Source organism: Microtus pennsylvanicus, chromosome X (genome assembly GCF_037038515.1).
Source record: "Microtus pennsylvanicus isolate mMicPen1 chromosome X, mMicPen1.hap1, whole genome shotgun sequence".
NCBI lineage: Eukaryota > Metazoa > Chordata > Mammalia > Rodentia > Cricetidae > Microtus > Microtus pennsylvanicus.
Window position 1 is genome coordinate 127,491,569 of NC_134601.1, and position 19,254 is coordinate 127,510,822.

Consider the following 19,254-nt stretch of genomic DNA (forward strand, 5'->3'; position numbering starts at 1 on the left):
TAATAAACTATAATTAGACTTGAGCCAATCGTACTTAAAGCATATGAATGTCAAATAGGACTGTCTGTTATACTGTTGTATGAGAGGTTAGTTTCAAATTCTGCTTAGAAAGGAGCAATGTTAGGCAAAGTTCCAAATCTAGAAAATGAGTCATATTACAATGTTTTTATTTCCATTTCTAAGAAGTTAATATTTTAATAAAATGCAAGTAAATATTGTTGAGTAAGGAGACTGAGGTGTCATGTGAACCTCAACCTTCAACTCATTCAATGTTACATAAGCTAAGTCATAACCATTCTAGTAGTACAAATGGTACAAAAGGAAATAAAGGAGAAAGCAAGTATGATAAAAGCTATTGACTAGTCAAACTATTAATGAATGAATTATATTTTCAGGTAAATAAGTAATTTCATAGCTATAATGCTGTCTCTTCTTTCCAAAACAAGAGTGATGACTATGAGCTCGGCATCAGGAAGGCAAATTATTTTAATAGACAACCCAAATAATACATTTCTTTTCAAGTTAGGGAAGAAAAATTTGGCAATTAAAGATTACCACTTGTTATGCAAAGCTAGAAATTATTTGCCTTCCTATGGCTTGAAATAAATCTATCCCTCCTCACAGAGCATCTTAGAGGTGGGGTAGTTAGATCAGTCCTTTCCCCTTGTTCTCTTATGAAAGCACTTTACACCTGCAAAAAGTGAAACAAAATAAAACATTAAATTGCAGTTTCTAGAAATTATTTATCAGGGCACAAAACAGCTGACAGAGGAGCTTTATTGCAATTAGTATCAAAATTCCAATCTCTCTTTTGTTGGGTGGAAGGCAGTATAAAATTACTCTCTTAATTCACACACAACTTTTCAAGGAACCCCAAAAAACTAAAATAGTCTTGGGGTACAGGAACACAACTCAATTTGGAGTTCTCACACTTCCTGTTTTCCAACCCTATCACAAACTTAATAGTAATCAAAATTGTGGTACTGGCCAATAACAACCAATGGAAAAGAATAAAGCTCAGGAAGGAAATTTCACATTTTATAGTTAAGGGGTATTTGAAAAGAGTGATAGGAGATGATTTAATATAATGACAGTCTTCTCAATAAATGATATTTGGGGGAAACGTGGTATGCATACACAAAAACATGAAGTTGAACTTTCTGGATCTCTAAATACTCGAAGTGTACGAAATGTATCAAGACCTAAGGACTAAAATAATACAATTCCTAGTAAAGCATAGGAGGAAAACTGTCTAAATTTCTTGGCAACGATTTCTTGGATAAGCACCACCAATACACAGAAAACAATGACGGCAACCATCACAAAAGGTAAAATGGCCTTGAGTGGCATCGAAACCTTTTGTATATCACGGTATTATCAACCAAGTAAAGACAACCCACAGAATGAGGATATTTTCAAGTCATGTATCTGAAAAGAGAGTGATATCCAATATATACAGAGATAGTCAACAATCAACAGCAAACACCTTAATTCAATTAAAAATAGAATAAAGAACATGAATATACATTTAGCAAGATGCACACGTAGACAATAACTCAAGTACACAAAGGAAGAGATGCTCAATATCACCAATTACTTGGAATGCAAGTCAAAATGAAAATGAAACACTACTTTATATACTCTGGAATGGCTATTATTAAAAAAAAAAACAGAAAGATCTGGTATGGAGATAGTGAAATTACAATCCTTACATGTAGCTAGCAGGAATGAAAACTGCTTCTTAGAAAAGTAGTTTGAAGATTTCACACAGACACAAAAAAATGATTATCACTATCGAGCTATTTCCTTTCAAGTACACATATAAAAGATTCAAATTGCAAATCTTTGCATGTATTTTTTTTAATATTTATTTATTATGTATACAACATTCTGTGTGTATGCCTGCTGGCCAGAAGAGGGCACTAGATCCCATTACAGATGGTTGTGAGCCACCATGTGGTTGCTGGGAATTGAACTCAGGGGCCTTTGGAAGAGCAGGCAATGCTCTTAACCACTGAGCCATCTCACTTTAAGAGCTATTTATACACTGGAGTTACAATAGTATTCATCAGGGGCAAAAATGGAAGCAACCTAAATGCCCAGTAAGGGGAAATGGACAATCATTTAGCTTTAAAAAGAAAACTAGTAAAGATCAACAAACCTGATAAACCCTGATATCACCATAACAATCTCAAATAATATACAATACCTATAATTTAGAGAAAGTAAAATAATTGCCAAGGTTAAGGCAACAGGAGAGAACAAGTAGCTTGCAAGATCAAAGGTGTTTTTAAAATCAAAGGTGTTTTGGAAATAAAGGAGCTGGGGGGGGGGCAAAATTTAAGCAATAAATTACAGATCAATTCATGACTAATAAAGCTTGGGAAAAAGGAAAATACATTGCAAAATGAATAGAGCACACTAAAACCAAAAATGCTACCATAACAAAGCATGAAGGCTTAGAAAGCTTTCTTTGAAATACACTTTACACTCATATAAACTCAAAGGACGTGACTACACAGCAAATGCAAAAAACAAAGAAAAATAATTTCTCTATGAGAAATAGTATGAAATATATTAAGCGGAACAGACACAAATTTATCAATTTTCATCTATGGGTAAGGGAGAACACTAAAAATACAATCACAGATGTATTACAAAACTCATTTCTAAGAGGAAATACTTGGCGAGATGTGTCTTACCAATATGGATTTGCAGACACCTGCAACAGCCTGACAGGCAGCAGATGTGGGAAAGTCAATGGGCAGATTGGGGAGACCCAAAATGGTAACCAAAGGTAAGAGTCCTTTCTGATTCACAAATTCTTGGCAGTGGTCATCTGTTGTATTGTTGCTCAGAATAGATTCCACAAATTTCATCTAGGTAATGAAAAGGTTTTTTTTTTACAAGTTAGACGCTAACACTGTTCTGAAATAAAAAGCCAATTTGACATCAAGGCAGACTTATAGTCAAGAAATCAGTACTTTCTGTAATAACACAACTTCAAGCAAAAAGGGATAAATGGTACATATACAAATCATCCAGAAAATAAGGAAATACAATTTCCCAATCCACCTTTTTCAACCACACCAGGAGTCAAATAATATGAAGGCAAAGAAAAGCTAAATCACTTGCTCAGAGAAACACTCTGAATTAGTGGTATAAATGGGTCAAATGTCTTAATTGTCTCATGTGACACATAATATAGATAAAACATTAACTCCAGGAATTGTGCTATTGAACTACAAAAAAAATTTAAGGAGATATAAAGTAGTAAACAGCAAAAACACGTAGGCACAAGAGAAACTATCTGTGGAAGTCTTGGAAGTGCTTAACAGTAAAGAATAAATGGTAAGGGGAATTTTCAATTCTGGGAAAATTAGAATTCTCATTTTCCTATGAGTGGGAAATTAAAAGGCACATGCAGGTTTTTCTTTATAAAGAGACGTAAAATAGGAAAAAAAAGCATGAAGGACAAAGTAAGACATAATATGGGCCTAACACATCAAACCTTGTTAAAATTCTTATGTACAAAAAATAGCAGTGAACAGAAAACAGACTATAAAAAGGCTGGAGTACTGGCTAATTGTTACAAAGGGAACAAGAACAAAGTATTTTAAGGTTTTCACATCTTACCCTCTGTACTTTAAAGGTCCCAGGGAAAATAAACATTAAAATTACTGTGCTCTGACAACCTGACATATTATAATGAAAAGCAAAAGTCTTTAATTTTTTTCTACAATGAATCTTACCACATTAAGGATGTAATCCATAAGAGGGATAGGAATACGTTCCTCCGTACCAACAACCCTGTAAGAAAAAAGGAGTCAGTTACACAGAAATTCACAATACCAGTGAAATATAACAAAGTGAGGACCGGTAACAGCGTGAAACTTTAGTTCAAGCCATACTAGATTTTAAACCACTTAAGACAAAAAAAAAACCTGAAATTAATAATGAAGATGGAGTTGAGTATAAATATCCTATCTAATCAAACTACTATATGAATTCAACAAAATAAAAATACTTAAAATAAATTCAATTAAAAGACCAATCATTTGCCTACTAGGAAGAACCAGGCAGAGAAGCAAACATAAAACGTAGGAACATAATTTTGTTAGATTAGAGCATTTAGTTTTGCTTAAAAATATTTAAGACTGAGAAATTTTATCATAGTGAAAGCTGAAGTCAATTCTCAAAGCCTCCTTTCCCATTAATTTGTTACTTGCAGGATGAAAGTTCATGAACAACAATTATACAAACTCCCCTCTGACACATTCCAGGCATCATTTAGAATGAAGAACTGACATGCACTTGGTCAGATTATTAGAGAATATAGGCCTTGGTTGCAAAACAAAGTCCAGTCCCTCCTTCTTCCTGCAGTCCTAAACCAAGGCAACTTTAAACTATAATCTCTATTACTAACTAACTAAGTCATGTGGTAAGATGTCCCTGCATCCTCTGAAAATCTGAAAGAATCAGAAATCCCCTTTGGAGTGGCTGGAAGGCTCAGTGTTTGTTTTATTTCTAACCACTTACCCTTCAACACCCATCATGCTACATACAGTAGCATGTATCTAAACACCTGGCTTTTCTCTCTAGGATTCTATCTCCTAATAAAGCTTTTCGGAAAGATGCCAGTTCCTTTCCACAAACCTTCATCAATTTCTAACTAACACTCAGGTGTGGGAGGTAAGCACAGTATGCTGAAAGAAATCAAGTACAAAGTGAATTACTGGCACCAACTACAAAGACCCGTTACTTAATGATAAGTAAATTCATCCCCAGAAATACCAGAATTTCTGATATAAACAATTTAGAAAAGATAAGACCACATAAAAACTCAAAATTATTTGTAGTGGCTAAACAGACCAATATATACTCATAAGCCTTAGTATATAGGTGGCTGAAAGAGGAAGACTAAGTTTATGAAGACAGTGTATGATAAGTTCCAGGCTATACATACACGCATAACAAGACTCTAGTTTCTGAATGTAGACTGTAGTACCTAAGCTTTCTTATTCCAGATTTTTTAACCCATGTCTTAAAAAGACAAGAAAAAGGCACTAGCTTAGCATAAAACAACAAAAAAAGACCAAGTAAACAAAAAAACTAGTAAGTTCATCAACAAGAAAACTAAATAAATGTAACCGCAATTATACAACAGACTATCACTGAGAAAAGAAACGCAGTGGCTATTGAGACATGATGAGGATAAAACATCAAAATACAATTGAGTAATGCCAAATACAAGAAGCTTTAAATTAAACACACATTTGTACTTTCATTCTATTTATAAGATATTCTTATTATTATATGCATAGCAGAAATAAGATCAGCTTTGCCTTCATTTGGGATGGAAAAACATAAATGACAATTCTAAACTGTGCAGTTTACTGTAATTTACAGAAATTTTATATACATATATGTGAAAATTCCATGTGGATTATGTATGTATGGTGTTGTGTTGGAGAGAGAGGTAAGGAAATATAAATCTGTAGGTACTTAAGAATGCTTGAACTGGGGAAGTTGACAAATCAAACACACAGTTAAAATAAAGCCTTTGATAGCAGAGATAGGGAGCATTGCTGAATTAAATAGGAATTTATGCATTACTACAGAAAAGAATAGAATTAGCATATACAATTATTGGAAGACCATAGCTTCCATTCCCAATTGGAAGATGTTTTGGAATACAGTAACAAATGTGGACAGTGATAGATATTTATCTCAAGTAAGGAATGCAGCATTAAGAAATGAATGCTGTTGAGTAAATGCTAATTTACTCTAACAGTGGCTTGATTTCTGAGCATATTAGGTCTAAAATCTAAAACATTCAGGTAAAGAAGTTATATATAAATAGAAACATACAGATTGACTTAAAAATCACAAATAACCACTTTCTGCATTCAACAAGTCTTTTCTCACTTATAGACAAAAAAGGCAACTCAATCTTGCAGGGTTACTGGCAATCATGATAGGTTGGCTGGAAACACTGAAGCTTATATTCGCTTGAGAAGACTTGCCTTCTTTCAGACACTCCCTCTCTTAGAAACATGGTTTTAAAGTAGAAAGACGATAGGTAGGTTTCCTTTCTCAGACAGTAGATTAGGTAATACTATTGACACCAACAAGCACACGGTTGTTTGGTCTAGAGTCCCAAAAGGTATTTACTTCTGTTGTCCCTGGTTTAATAATATACTCTACCAGACTATTTTCCTAACTACAATGCCCCAGTTTAGTACCAGATCAAAAGTATTCATAGCCACAGCTAAACATTCATGCATTTCTCAAAGGTATCTACAGATAAAAGGAACATTTATTATATGCATGAATGTATAACTACTACTATCTAGAAATAGCACTTCTGCTTCTGACATAAAAAAAAAACTGTTTCGCGTGTGCTTGAAACAAGCAACAATGGGGAAGGATGACCAACTTGGCATACTGATTTAATATAATAAACTAAAATTTTAAGAAAAAATAGTTTAGGCAACCAATGATATTACTTCACAGAACCATTAACAGTACAGAGGAAGAAAGGAATAAAAAGTCAGAAAGAACCTTAAAATGATCTTATGCTAATTTTCAATTATCGTAGACTGAAGTGACATTGGAGGTAGTGGGTAAGTAGCAATACAGATAGTTGCTTTGTTTGAACAAGGGCCAGAGTTCCATCCTTCTGGCCACAAGTGAATAAATTTTTAAAGTGATACTAAGAATTAAGTAACACCATAAGGTCGGAGAATCTGCCTTATAAACACTTACTGCTGATTAGGCTCAGTTTCACTCTGCTGAGTAGAATTAAAGCTCTGCATGGCCTGAACTTCCTCTTCCTCCTCATCTTCACTAGAAGCTTCTTCAGCAGCATGATTAGACCTTGGAGGAGGGGCACTAGCAGTACCATCTGCTTTCTGGATGGATGGCTTCTGACAAATATATTTTGGATCTCTTCCAAGATTACAGATTTCTTCAAGTAACTAAAAATCAGAGGGAAAAAGATTATATTTATATCTAACATTTTGTGAGGATTTCCTATGTGCAGTATATCTAATATTCCCATGTAAAATGTATATATTACCAATACACCACTGCTGAAATGTAGTCATTAACTCCATTTTTACAAACAAGAGAACATTGTGTAAAAAGTTAAAATCTTTCAAGATTGCATCCTTGTCCTCATTTACCAAGCACCAGTAACTCATATACTGATTCCAATAATCTACTGGCCTGACAAGCAAAAGAGGGAGGGGGAAAGCCAAGAAAAACTGGCTAGTAAGGGAAGTAATCTCATACAGATAGAAGTTAAGCCTCTGTGTACTTTTTAATCTCACAAGAAAGCAATATAAATAAGTCTACACTAAACAAAGGAACTGTGTTAACTCAGAAAATGAGTCTTAATATGAAAAGCCTAGAATTAACATAAACTTCCTTCTTATTAAGATTTGAAGTAATTATTTTAACCATTTGGTTTTACAACATGGCAGCCCAAAACCAAGGTTTAGAAATTAGGCAGGTACTTTCTAAAAGACCAAAATCACAGTCATTATCAATCCTTACCTTAATGATGGCAGTTGTTGCATCTGTTTTGAGGGTGGGCTGATGTCTCATGAGCTCATCAACAGCACTCCCCAGGTTGGATGCAGTATCCCCTTTAAAGAAAAAAACACAAAAGAAAAAACAAAAACAAACCCAAAAAAGAATGTTTAGACTAAAAAATATATAGACCTATAAATTTTTGTGCCAACCTAAGATGGAAAGAAGAAACTCATAATACCACACATTCCTGCATGGATTTACATAAGCCTTGATCCTCCAAATCATTGTAGGAGGAAAGAAATTGGTCTAACGAACTCTCCACTGTTAAGGTCTGAGCTAGGAGCTAGTTTATGGAAAGAAGAGTAGAGAAGAAAAAAAGCATCAACAATCCGTTGGCTGCCTCTGTGAAAAATGATCCTTACTAGAATGCTGCAGTGGTAAATCAAAGTACAAAATAACTTGATTTATGAGATGGGTGACACTATGTTGCCCAGGCTGGATTCAAACTCCTGATGAACTTCAATCGTTACCTTGACTCAGCCTCCCAAGTAAGAAAGTACATTTCTGAAAACTACAAAATTTCTCCAACTATTATTTTCTTACTCCTCTCCAATTTAGATTCAAACACACTGAGAAGAAAATTATCTGTGACTATTTCAGAGAAAATAAGAACATCCTTTCACATCAAACTCTACATTTCTAATTTTTATAGACTAGATAGTGGACTTGGAAATACACCACTGGGTCCTATACCTGTTTCTTACCAACATCAGGACAGTGAACTATTCAGAAGCATGGAAATACTATGAGGAAAGAGGCTAAGGATGAAGTATTCCTTCCTACCTGTAACAATAGAATATATGGTGATAATTCCCGTTAAGCTGAGCATACCTAGCCAGAGAAATGATGTGCAGTCAAGGAAAACTTCCCTTGCCAAAATCAACTTTCTATTATTAAATGAATAGTAGGAACTCACCAAGAGGATCAGAACTCCTCCTCCTCCGCATGGCTGGGAGGTAGTCAGGAGACAGAAGAACTTTGAAAAGACGTTCAAATGGCTGACATTGTACAAAAGACTGAAGACCTCGGGCATTCAAGCAAAGTGCACTGAATACATTTGGAAGGGAACCAAGGACTTCCCTTGTAGCAGGAACCTGGAGAAGATAGAAAATTTGAATGCAACATACATAAGGTCAGATACACATGCAAAGAAGATATATCTAGGGGTGCAATACTGAATAATAGAAGAAATTGTGACAACCAGGTCTTAACTGGATCCAACAATACACCTAAAAGCCATAATATTTTTCACAAAATAACTTATTTTTCACTTGCTTCTTAAGCATGTGCACATGTACCTTAGGAAACAGACATACACGGAATAATTTTTAGAGTGGTAGAATAAACTCACATCTTTGATGAGCAGTGCATGCAGCATGACATCTGTCAGCCCATTGTCCTGCAGTGAGGACAACAATGATGGCTCTTGAAATACAAACACAGTCACCACTTCAGTAGCTAAAAACAAAGTTGAGGGAAAATAAGAAAAACTGACTCTTCAAAGGCATTAAAAGCAAATAAATAATTAATAGCTTAAAAGTTATACAGTCAATGTCAATTTTATACTCTTGTGATTATGAAAATTAATATTACAACAGAATACCAAGAATATTTACATAAAATATGAAAAATTTTACTGATAATCCTTTATTTTACCAGCACATATTTGTAAGTGCAGATATATATCATTGGCTATTTTTACATGTAATTGGGAAATTACATAATCCATCACACCATAACCCATTATTATTAAAGTATTCCATTAAACATATGTATATAAATCATTCTTTTCTGTGAAAACTGATGTTTCTAAATGCTTAATTTGCCACGTTAGGATGCAGGTATTCTGGAGTAAATGTATAAACTGATGAATGTGGATAAAATATTCTGCAGAAATATTTAGTAAATTAAAATTGGAAAGAGCATTAAAAAGTACATATTAATAGCACAAATTATAATACAGATACAAATTAATACTAATATGACCACTTTAAAACCCATAATATTCAGAAATGTGTACTCAAGAATATCAGATTTTTTAAAATCTGATAATCTGACAAAAGGTATATAAACAGTGTCTAGAAACTACCTAAGAACAAAGCTGCTAATGGATATATCTAATTTCTTTTTTAAAAAAATCAAATTTTCGTTTATGATTGTAGGGCCCAGCCCATGGGTCTATCCCAGCTCCCCAGGTTCATTTTGAGGAGTTTCTGGCCGGACAGCTAAATATCCTGTTTGTTCCTGTGCCCCCCCTGCCTCGCCTGGTGATTAGCTATAGGGCCATTGTTTATTCCACCTTGGGCATGGTGGTTTCCCACCTGCCGGGGGGGTTTTCCATTGTGCAGCAGCTAGGTTTTTCATAGCCTTGAATAAACATCAGCATTCAGATGACTCCTTTTGAATGACTCAGGTCTCGTGTGTTCTGACAATCTCCAGGTCCTTGCCCAGCTCGCAAATGATACATTGGAGTGCGGAGTAATGCAGTAGTTACATATGGTAGTGAGCAAACATTTCAAATTTGCAATCAACAACAGTGAAATGGCATGTATGTGACAATTGTTTGGGATCAACAGCTCTCAGTGGTATTTGGGACACTATTATAAATATGCCTTTATTTGAGTGTTTGTGTAGTGTATGCCATGTGTGTGCATGTATTCATAGAGACCAGAAGAGGGTGTTGAACCACATACCCCGTAAGCTGCAGTGAGCCACCTGACCTGGGAGCCAGTTAACCTGGGATGTGGGAGCAGAACTATAATACTCTGGAAGAACAGCAAGTGGTCTTAATCACTGAATACTATTTCTCGACCCTGACATTTGGGGTGTTTTATTGACCAAAGGTTCTGAAAAATCTAAGTCCTTTTTTTTTTTTTGGATTATGCTTTTAAGTTTTACACAGCAAATTCAATCTTGACTAAACAGTTGATAATACCACATAACATTTTTTTTTCTTTTTCAGAACTGATATCTCTTGATTTTACATCTTCAGTGCTAAGAATTCTGATTTCCATAAATATGAAGTACAAAATGTAAGGATGTTTAGTACAATTTTAGGAATTGCTGGCAATTCTGTCCTAATGCAAAATCAAAATCAATTTAAAGTTATTTTATTAAACTCAACACAACTAATACAATAGTTATTTTTGTTTTTGGCATGGGGTCTCATATATTCTAGGATGGTCCTGAAACTGAGCCGTCTTGCCTCTATTACACTTCCCAAGCAACAGGACTACAGACAAGAGCCACCGTGCACAGTCTCAAATATCAATTTAGAAAGTCTAACACAATCCAAACAAACCATCAATTTGACATTTGTATGTTGAGGAATGATGGTAGGAAAAGATTAAGTCTTTTTCCCATAATTAAACCACTGTTTTTAATAAGCAGAAAACTTCATACATAGCAAAATCATTGCAATTTGGGATGTATAGCAATCATGAATCTGAGCCAAGGTGCCTCAGGCAGTGTTTGCTGGCATTACCTGATGTGATGCCATAAAGTGTAAGAGTGCATATTCAGAATCAAGGCTGTGATGAAGCACTGTGATGCAACATGGACATGTACTACCTGAATGCCTAAGATTTAGTAAACATTTGCTTTCAAATAACTGCTACCTTTTTATTGACTCTTACATTCAGTTATAGAAGTCCTTCTTGAGGAATTATGACCTTACACCTACCAAATCTGTCCTACTCTACTACTAGACTCAATGCCATTGGGAATCTCCAACAGCTAAACACATCCTTTACACTGGCAAAGTGATTAGATTGCTGACACATACCAACCAGTTTACCCAACCTACACTCCTCCAAGTTCCCCCCTGCAACCTCCCATCTTTCCCAGATCCAGCCTCCTCTAGTTTCCTTTCAGAAAAGAGCAGACCTACCAAGGATAGCAACCAAACCTCACAAACCTTTTTGTAAACTCTGTGTCATACCATGCTACTACTAATACTATTATAGTCCTCAGAATACATTAAATGCCTTTAGGATTCCCAGTGACACTCAATGATAGGAAAACAGAGCTTAGTCTAGGTATGGCCTTAAATTAGGGCACTGCACCTTGGAGTCTATCCATGCAGAAAGACTAATATAAACATAATGGCCTGCTAAATGGCATCCACCTAAAACAACAAAATGGACAATGACTTCCTAAAAGGGTCACAATTTTGCTCATTGCCTTAGTTACCATAAACTCATAACCTTTAAGAGGCATGGCATCCTAATAAAATGTAATTTGTGTTTTTTCTATATCCCATTTTGTCCACAAAGGGAAAGATTTCGAACCAATAGGTATAAAGACCTAAACAGACCATCACCCTTCTGATATGGAGAAATCCATGGTGTATTGAAACCTAAATTAAGAGTGAAAACAGAAAGGGATCTACTGAAAATTAGGGTCTTCAACCACCTAAACTATTCTGTAATGCAGTAAAAAAGGACCAGCCTCAAATGTTTTCTTAATATGGTGGAGCTTAATGATCTGTTAACAGGAAGTTTACTTTCATGGGAAACAAGTCTGTTGCTTGGTCAGACATCTAAAATTAGTTCTTCCAAGGAGGAAAAAAAAATATTATTAGTTTTCACAAGATGTTTGATGGTAGTTCTTCATCTGTCTTAGTCCTGGAGAGAAGGAGAAATCCTTTAAGATTTAGAATGGATAACAAGACTGGAGAGATGGCTCAGTGGTTAAGAGCACTGGCTGCTCTTCCAAAGGTCCTGAGTTCAATTCCCAGCAACCACATGGTGGCTCACAACCATCTGTAATGAGATCTGGCGCCCTCTTCTGGCCTGCAGGCACACATTGAGGCAGAATATTGTATACAAAATAAATAAATAAATATTTTTTAAAAAAAGAATGGATGCAATCCATTAAAATAATAAATGCTTATGTCCAGTAATTACTGTGCAATATTTTGACATTGAGTAGCCTGATTATGCATCATTTGACTCAAGATCTGAGAACAGGATTCTACTACTCAATTGGTAGTCTCTGTAGACTCCTTTTGGCTTAAATGGTCTGAGACCTTGCATTTTTCCTTGAGAAATTATTCTAGGTGATAGAGATAAAGCTCAATTGATAAAGTGTCTAGTATGCACCTAAGCCCCAAGACCCTACTTGAATGCAATTTAAAAACTGGATGTGGTGATGTGTGCTTGTCATCTTAGCATTAAGGAGGTAGAATCATGAGGATTAGAAACAAAACACAAGACAGGCAGTGGTGACACACAACTTTACCCCAACACTCGGGGAGACATAAGCAAGTGATCTCTGTGACTTCAAGGCCAGCCTGGTCTACAAAGCAAATTCCAGGACAGCCAGGACTATTATATAGAGAAACCTTGTCTCAGAAAACAAAAACAACAACAAAAGATCATCCTGTTCTACAAAGACAGTTTAAAGTCAGCCCCAAAAATGAAGTCGTATTTCAAAAAACAAAAGTACTGTCAATCTTTTTTGAATACTTTTTGAATATTTTCAAAAGCAAAAAAATCACCTTAAGATTTGGTGGCAAACACATCACTGTAACTCACATGACGCACAACCAAGAATGCACAACATATACTGACTCAACACTCACTCACTGTAACTCCAGAGTCCAATCAGCCCTGGTTTCCTTGTCAGCCACTGTGTACATCACTATTCCATAATCACTACTTACATTTACTTTCTTTAAATTAACGGTTATCAACATAATACATAAGAATACTAAACTTCCACCTGCCATAAGCAACCACTTATACAACTAAGTTTGGTTCTCTTGAAATTCAATATTCAAACTGATTGTCAATCTCTTCAGGTTAAGCAGGCTATTAATTATGACACTGACATCAGACAGTAACAAAAATGGATGGGAAGAGTAGGAAATAAAAAGGAGTAGTTCGGGGAGATTAATGGAGAGAAAAGAAAGAGGATAAAAGTAAATAAAAGATTGATTGAAGACCAAGAACAAAGGTCCTGGTTGGGAACAGAGTAAGAAATATCAACTCTTTATTTGGTGGGTTTCAGCATGTAATTACTATAAGACACTATGACCTTCTAGTTGCTTCCTCCTAAATTTCCCCTTTTTGAATCTTTCTCAGACTCCTATCTAAGAGCACACACAATGCTATTCCTCTGTTGAGCATACTTTTTTAATCTGTCTTCTCTGATACAAAGTTTCCCACTAGAAATTAACTACACCTTTCAAACTACCTTGGGCTGATTTTCTTTTGTCACAACTCCAACTCCTTTGCAGGACCTGACCTCTGTTTCTATTAATATTTAGTACTTAAAATAACTTACATTCAACTATAAAGTATATTTGTCTCATCACGTTTCACCACAAAATGAAGCATTGGGTTTTATCACCATCCTTGGAGGAAATGCAAAGAAGCTTTGGTTCATTAACGGGGACTAAATAAACTGAGGCTACTCGGGCAATGTTTTAATTTCTGTCACACTACCTAAACCAGAAAGCCTCAATAACTAGCAAAAATAGTATAGCTGCTATGATGACTGATTAGAAAAGACATTAAACTCTATGGTGGCGTCACACAGTAGTCTGTATCTTAAAAAGATCTTTTACTGGTATGGGTCAATAAATAAAAGGTATCTATCTATAAATAATTGAGTAAATAACCAGAAAACAAAACAGCTAGTTACATTACTAAAATGAGGGTCTCACATTCACAATGACGACTTCTCCCAGCCATCTCCTACCTGAGGTGAAAGACTATTCAGCTAACCACACTAACAAATGCTACAATTAAATTGGGTTGACTGCACACATTTCTCAAATTTATTGAAAAGATATTATGCTAAAACCACAAGACCACTGGAATCAGTGTGCACAACCACTGATACTTGATTTAATCAATGAGCTAAGACTCATTTGCTGCCTGTGTCCCCAAAGTTCTCCCATCAATACTAAATGGGTTTATTTTCATTTATTCATGGGTATTCTATTTAAAAATTTACCAAATGCTAGGCCTGGTAGCACAGGCCTGAAATCCTAGCATCTCAGGAGGTGGAAGCAATATCATTTCAAGTAAAAAACTACACTGGGCTTGAGTGATTTTGAAACCAATCTGGACAATGTACTGAGAATTCATCTCATAACAAAAAGGAAAAAGATGGTTGAAGGCATAGCCTAGCATGTGCTATAATAACATCACCCTCACCCTCCACCACTCTAACCCATCCCTCCCAAAACTAAACCAAACAAAATAACTACTACCTATGCACTTGTTCCATTCTGAGCTTACTCCTAGAGTACCACATTCTCATTCCCTAAGCTTTGACTTCCCTACCTATGCAAGAAACAATTTTTAAAAATCATATCCAAGGATTACTTACAGTCCTACTCTCCCAACCAATCCTTGGGAGGAAAACTGTTCCTATTTTGATGCAATTACTGTAAGAAAGTTTCCTAAATGTAAATTTCAAAATTTTAATGTGAAACCTCCGATTACCATCATGCTTAATGGTAAAAATGTTGAATGGTTTCCCTTATAAACTCACAAAGGACAAAGCAAAGAGGTCCTATCTACTTATCACATAAGAAGTCTTTGTTCGTTTAGTAAGATGGAGTAAATAAAAGAATAAAGGTAATTAAAAAGGAAGACCTTATTTGTAGATCAAAAAACTATATAGAAAAATCGAGGTAATCAATAAATAAAACTATATAATTATCTTTGATAATTAATAAACAAGCAAACTTTGCAAGATAACAAGATAGAAATACTGAGACAATTGTTTCATCAGCAAATAGACAAGAAAGTCATAATAACTATATCTCTTGACTAGCCAAACTGTGTAAAATTCTTATTCCACTAGGTTCAAAGAATCTGCCATGTCTACATCTCCCACAAATTTCTTTATATAATTCTAAGTGATATTCCAATCTGTGATGCTGGAGTGGGACAAAACCAAGGGCTTTTTCCAAGTGAGGTAAATACTTTAGTAATGAGCTATATTCTAGCTTTTATGGAATTCTAGAGCAGGCTGGCCTGGAACTCTTGAGATATGCCTGTCTTTTGCCTCCAGGTACAAAGATACATGAAAGCCAGTACATTCAGCCTGTACTCAACTTTCAATTCTACTTACCCAGGAGGAAGAGTGATGGGCCATAGTATTCTGCATTGCTGATGATGTGTTTCAACGAGGTAGGCAGAGAACCATCCATTACTAAGAGAAATGTGTAAAGACTATGATCAGTCTGGGAGAGGTATAAGGATCAAGGGTGGTGGGTAACAGTATATTAACCATGGTGAATAAATCTGAATTTGGTCTAATCTAGTGGCCTCTATTTGACAACCCCAAACACTTTATTTTGTTCATACAGTAAGCTTTAACAATAGGTCAAAAGAAAAAAAAACAAATATGGAGGCTAGGAGAGGTTAAAAAGATAGACGTGGAAAAAGAGCAAAGCTGAGAAAAGTGTAAATAGCCATGTTTAAGAAATGTGATAACAAATAATAAAGTTATCAATTTACTAAGTATGCTTTATAAAAGGGTAAACACCAGGAGAACATGAAAATACAAATCTTGATAATCAAGTTTTTATAGAAAGCAGTATACAGAATCAAAATACCATGTCGTATGCCATCTGAGAAAGCAGGGTCTTGAATGGCCTTCTTGAGGAAATTTAACATGGACTTGAGAAGTGCTGCTCGTTGTGGAATACACTGGACTCCTGGCAAGGGAGAAAGGCAAAAGGATCATACTGGGTTCACCATCAAATCACAGTAAATAGGCACATGAAACAGGTATTAAGAGACCCATCTATATCCACTAAAGCAAAACTAGCAGACATTTAAAGTGAGATCTCTGGACATTGGAAAGAGTTTTTTGAAAGTGGAAATTAAATCACCAAGGATGGCACAAGACCATTATTAAAATTAGAGTCCTAAAGTTAAAAAATAAAGAATTATTATAAAGTAAAAAGAGATTCAACTTCCAAATTCACTCTGTTCCTCTTTTGGATATTATCTGCTCTCCAAAATGTCTGTTTTGATAATCAATGTGTGAACTGCCAAACGACCATAAAATGTTACAAGACATGTTCTTATAACCTCAAATGTGCCAATAAGTGCTTCCTAAAGCTTTCTTCTTCACTAGTTTAAGAAGTCAGTCACTGTGAAAGACTGTGTATCTATGTGTCTACGCACCAGGACGGGGTCCAGGGCCAGGGCCAAGGCCAAGGCCAGGGCCAGGGCCAGGGCCAGGACCAGGACCAGGACCCGGGCCAGTGCCAGAGATGCTAGTGCTGCTGTTGGAACTTGATGCCCTTAAGTCAACATCCAGCCGGTGCTCCATAGATATGGACGAGCCTGGACTGCTTTCCATAGTTACATCTGCAACTAAAGTACAAGTTATGATAAAGAAACTAATTAGATAAAAAGATACTAAGAAAGAAAGAGTTCTGAGAAAACTTCTTCCACTCAGTTGAGATGAGCGATGCAAAACATGCAACGTTGTATATTATGTATGAATAAGTGGTAGGTAATAAGCAAATCCTATTAAAGGAGGTTAATTGAATAAAAAGAGCACGGGAAATTTAATCTCAATGCTCACAGGGAAGAATACTATATATAGGATGTGATGTAAGTGTCTTTCTGTTCTAAAAACTATATACATGTAAATGTGAATGTGGAAATGGTATAAACAAGGCTGGAAAGAGCCGCATCAAACTAATAGCTATGTAGGGGGGTTAGAAGTGTGTACTAACATTTCCTTTAAAACCTTGAATAAAATAATCTAATTGTGTAAAAGCAAATACTTAGTCTCTTCAATTTATGAAATATACAAGATCCCCTTTAGTAAATATAGTTTGAAATATTCTTCCAATCATTTTTAACATAAGTATGTACCTATTTACACAAGAAGTAAGTACAAACTGTGTAACCTTTACATTGAATACACAATTTCTTTAGGAGCACAACACAAGCATTTGGATTAGTTTTATATGTTTGCTTCCTGGTCACCGGTTGGAAAACTTAATCAAGCACTTCAGATGTTGTTAGAATCTTTACCAAGCACTTACTGTTCTGCTTATTAAGTTCTGACAATTATTTACAGTAGATAGTCAAGTATTACACTTATCAACAGTTAATAGCACATTTTACTCAACACTTTGGGATCTCACCTGTGAACTTATATCTCGGCTTCTTCCCAATAAAACAGAAAGAAAAACTGAGCAAAAGGGTTTCTAGGGGCAGCAACATGCACAAATGAATGTGCCAAAAACGAAGTAAAAAAAAAAAGCAATGGCATACGATTTATTATTCTAATATTTCACAAGAATAATAGATACATGCAGGGATAAGCTTTGTCATTAAGATAACACTACTGTACATTCTACGAGGTATTTCGGGGACCCGCTTTTATTCTATTATAAGGTATATATTGGGCGAGGTTGGAATTGTTAAAGCAGACACACAATGCATTTTAAAACAAAGATGATGATCTGCTTTAAATTTCTGATCCTGTGACTTAAAAGTTGATTCCTAGAAAACATTTTCAAGTATCCCATCTTTTCTTAAAGCACGCAGATACAGTTTATCAAGGTCCCATTTAAGAGTTTATACTCTTCCTATAATTTATAAAGCATATATTAAACTCCCAGGATATATGGTACTGCAGTAGTAAAACAGACAATATTCTGACTCTGTAGAAGTTATTATGTTTTTGTACTTTAAAAAGATCCTGATCAAACATGTTAAAAAACATCAATTACTAAATGATTGATCTGCAGTGATTTAAGTGGTCTACTGCATTTCTACCATCTGCTTTATCTCCCAGTTCTATTCCAAACAATTCATCACCTATAAAAAAGTTGAAAACAACCTGTGGATCTCATAATTTATAAGAAAGTATTACACAAAAAGGGCAGGACAAGAGAAAAATCTCACACACAAAAATATTGACTTAATAACTTGTTAATTACCATCCATGTCAGTTTCCATTTCTTCTCCTTCTTGAGTGGTAGTAGGTCTCTGGATCTTTGGCTTGATCACAAATGGACATTCTTTTCGGCACAAATCTACTTCATGCTATAATTAAGGAGAAAATGTTAAGAAAATCCTATACATTTCAGGGATTAAAATATTGTGATTAAAGAGTATCAAGCAGATAATAGGTTATAGAAACATAAAAGGGATAAGATGGTTACTTTGAGTAGTTAGGACACGCCCTATACTCAGTAATCACTGGAATTCTATGAAGTCTATACAAAGTAATCTTAGACAATAATACCTCAAGTCTATAGATGAAGATAGAGAGACCACTATGAGATTGAAAAGCTGCCATATCCAGGTTGGTGATGAGGTCAACCACTCTGACAGCTCTGGTGACAAATGTTATCTGGTCCTGTTCATCACCAAGAAACTTTATGACCTACAAGAAAGAGAAAGAGAGGCAAGCACAATTACTGAAAAGAGAGAGATTATTAAAAAAAATCTATATTCCTTTGCAAAAATAAAGTCTGAGAGTCCCTGTGAGACAGCGTAGTATGAAAAATGGAGGGAGGAAAAGGGCACATGCCTGATGTTTTTTGCGCTTGTCAAATAATAGTGCTATAAACTGAAAGACTGGATGTAACCTTCTATGAGGCCACATGGACAATTCATTAATAGGAGTATATAAAATTTCTGGTAAGTTTAATGCAAG

General features: G+C 35.2%; 1 protein-coding gene across 27 annotated transcripts in view; it reads right to left on the reverse strand.

Moving 5' to 3' along the window:
• Huwe1 (HECT, UBA and WWE domain containing E3 ubiquitin protein ligase 1) overlaps window positions 1-19,254 on the reverse strand; it is a 131,562-nt gene that overhangs the window by 60,804 nt on the left and 51,504 nt on the right. For 14 of the 27 annotated variants that reach the window (XM_075958835.1, XM_075958836.1, XM_075958837.1 and 11 more), the window contains 11 exons: window positions 18,841-18,981; window positions 18,533-18,638; window positions 16,755-16,946; window positions 16,178-16,279; window positions 15,691-15,771; window positions 8,951-9,057; window positions 8,516-8,693; window positions 7,561-7,652; window positions 6,769-6,980; window positions 3,753-3,810; window positions 2,703-2,879 (listed from right to left, as the gene is read on the reverse strand). In XM_075958835.1, the coding sequence (XP_075814950.1) occupies window positions 2,703-2,879; window positions 3,753-3,810; window positions 6,769-6,980; window positions 7,561-7,652; window positions 8,516-8,693; window positions 8,951-9,057; window positions 15,691-15,771; window positions 16,178-16,279; window positions 16,755-16,946; window positions 18,533-18,638; window positions 18,841-18,981 (1,446 nt within the window). The remainder of the gene's footprint in view (window positions 1-2,702; window positions 2,880-3,752; window positions 3,811-6,768; window positions 6,981-7,560; window positions 7,653-8,515; window positions 8,694-8,950; window positions 9,058-15,690; window positions 15,772-16,177; window positions 16,280-16,754; window positions 16,947-18,532; window positions 18,639-18,840; window positions 18,982-19,254) is intronic. The other 13 variants (XM_075958847.1, XM_075958846.1, XM_075958857.1 and 10 more) reach the window with 1 other exon arrangement.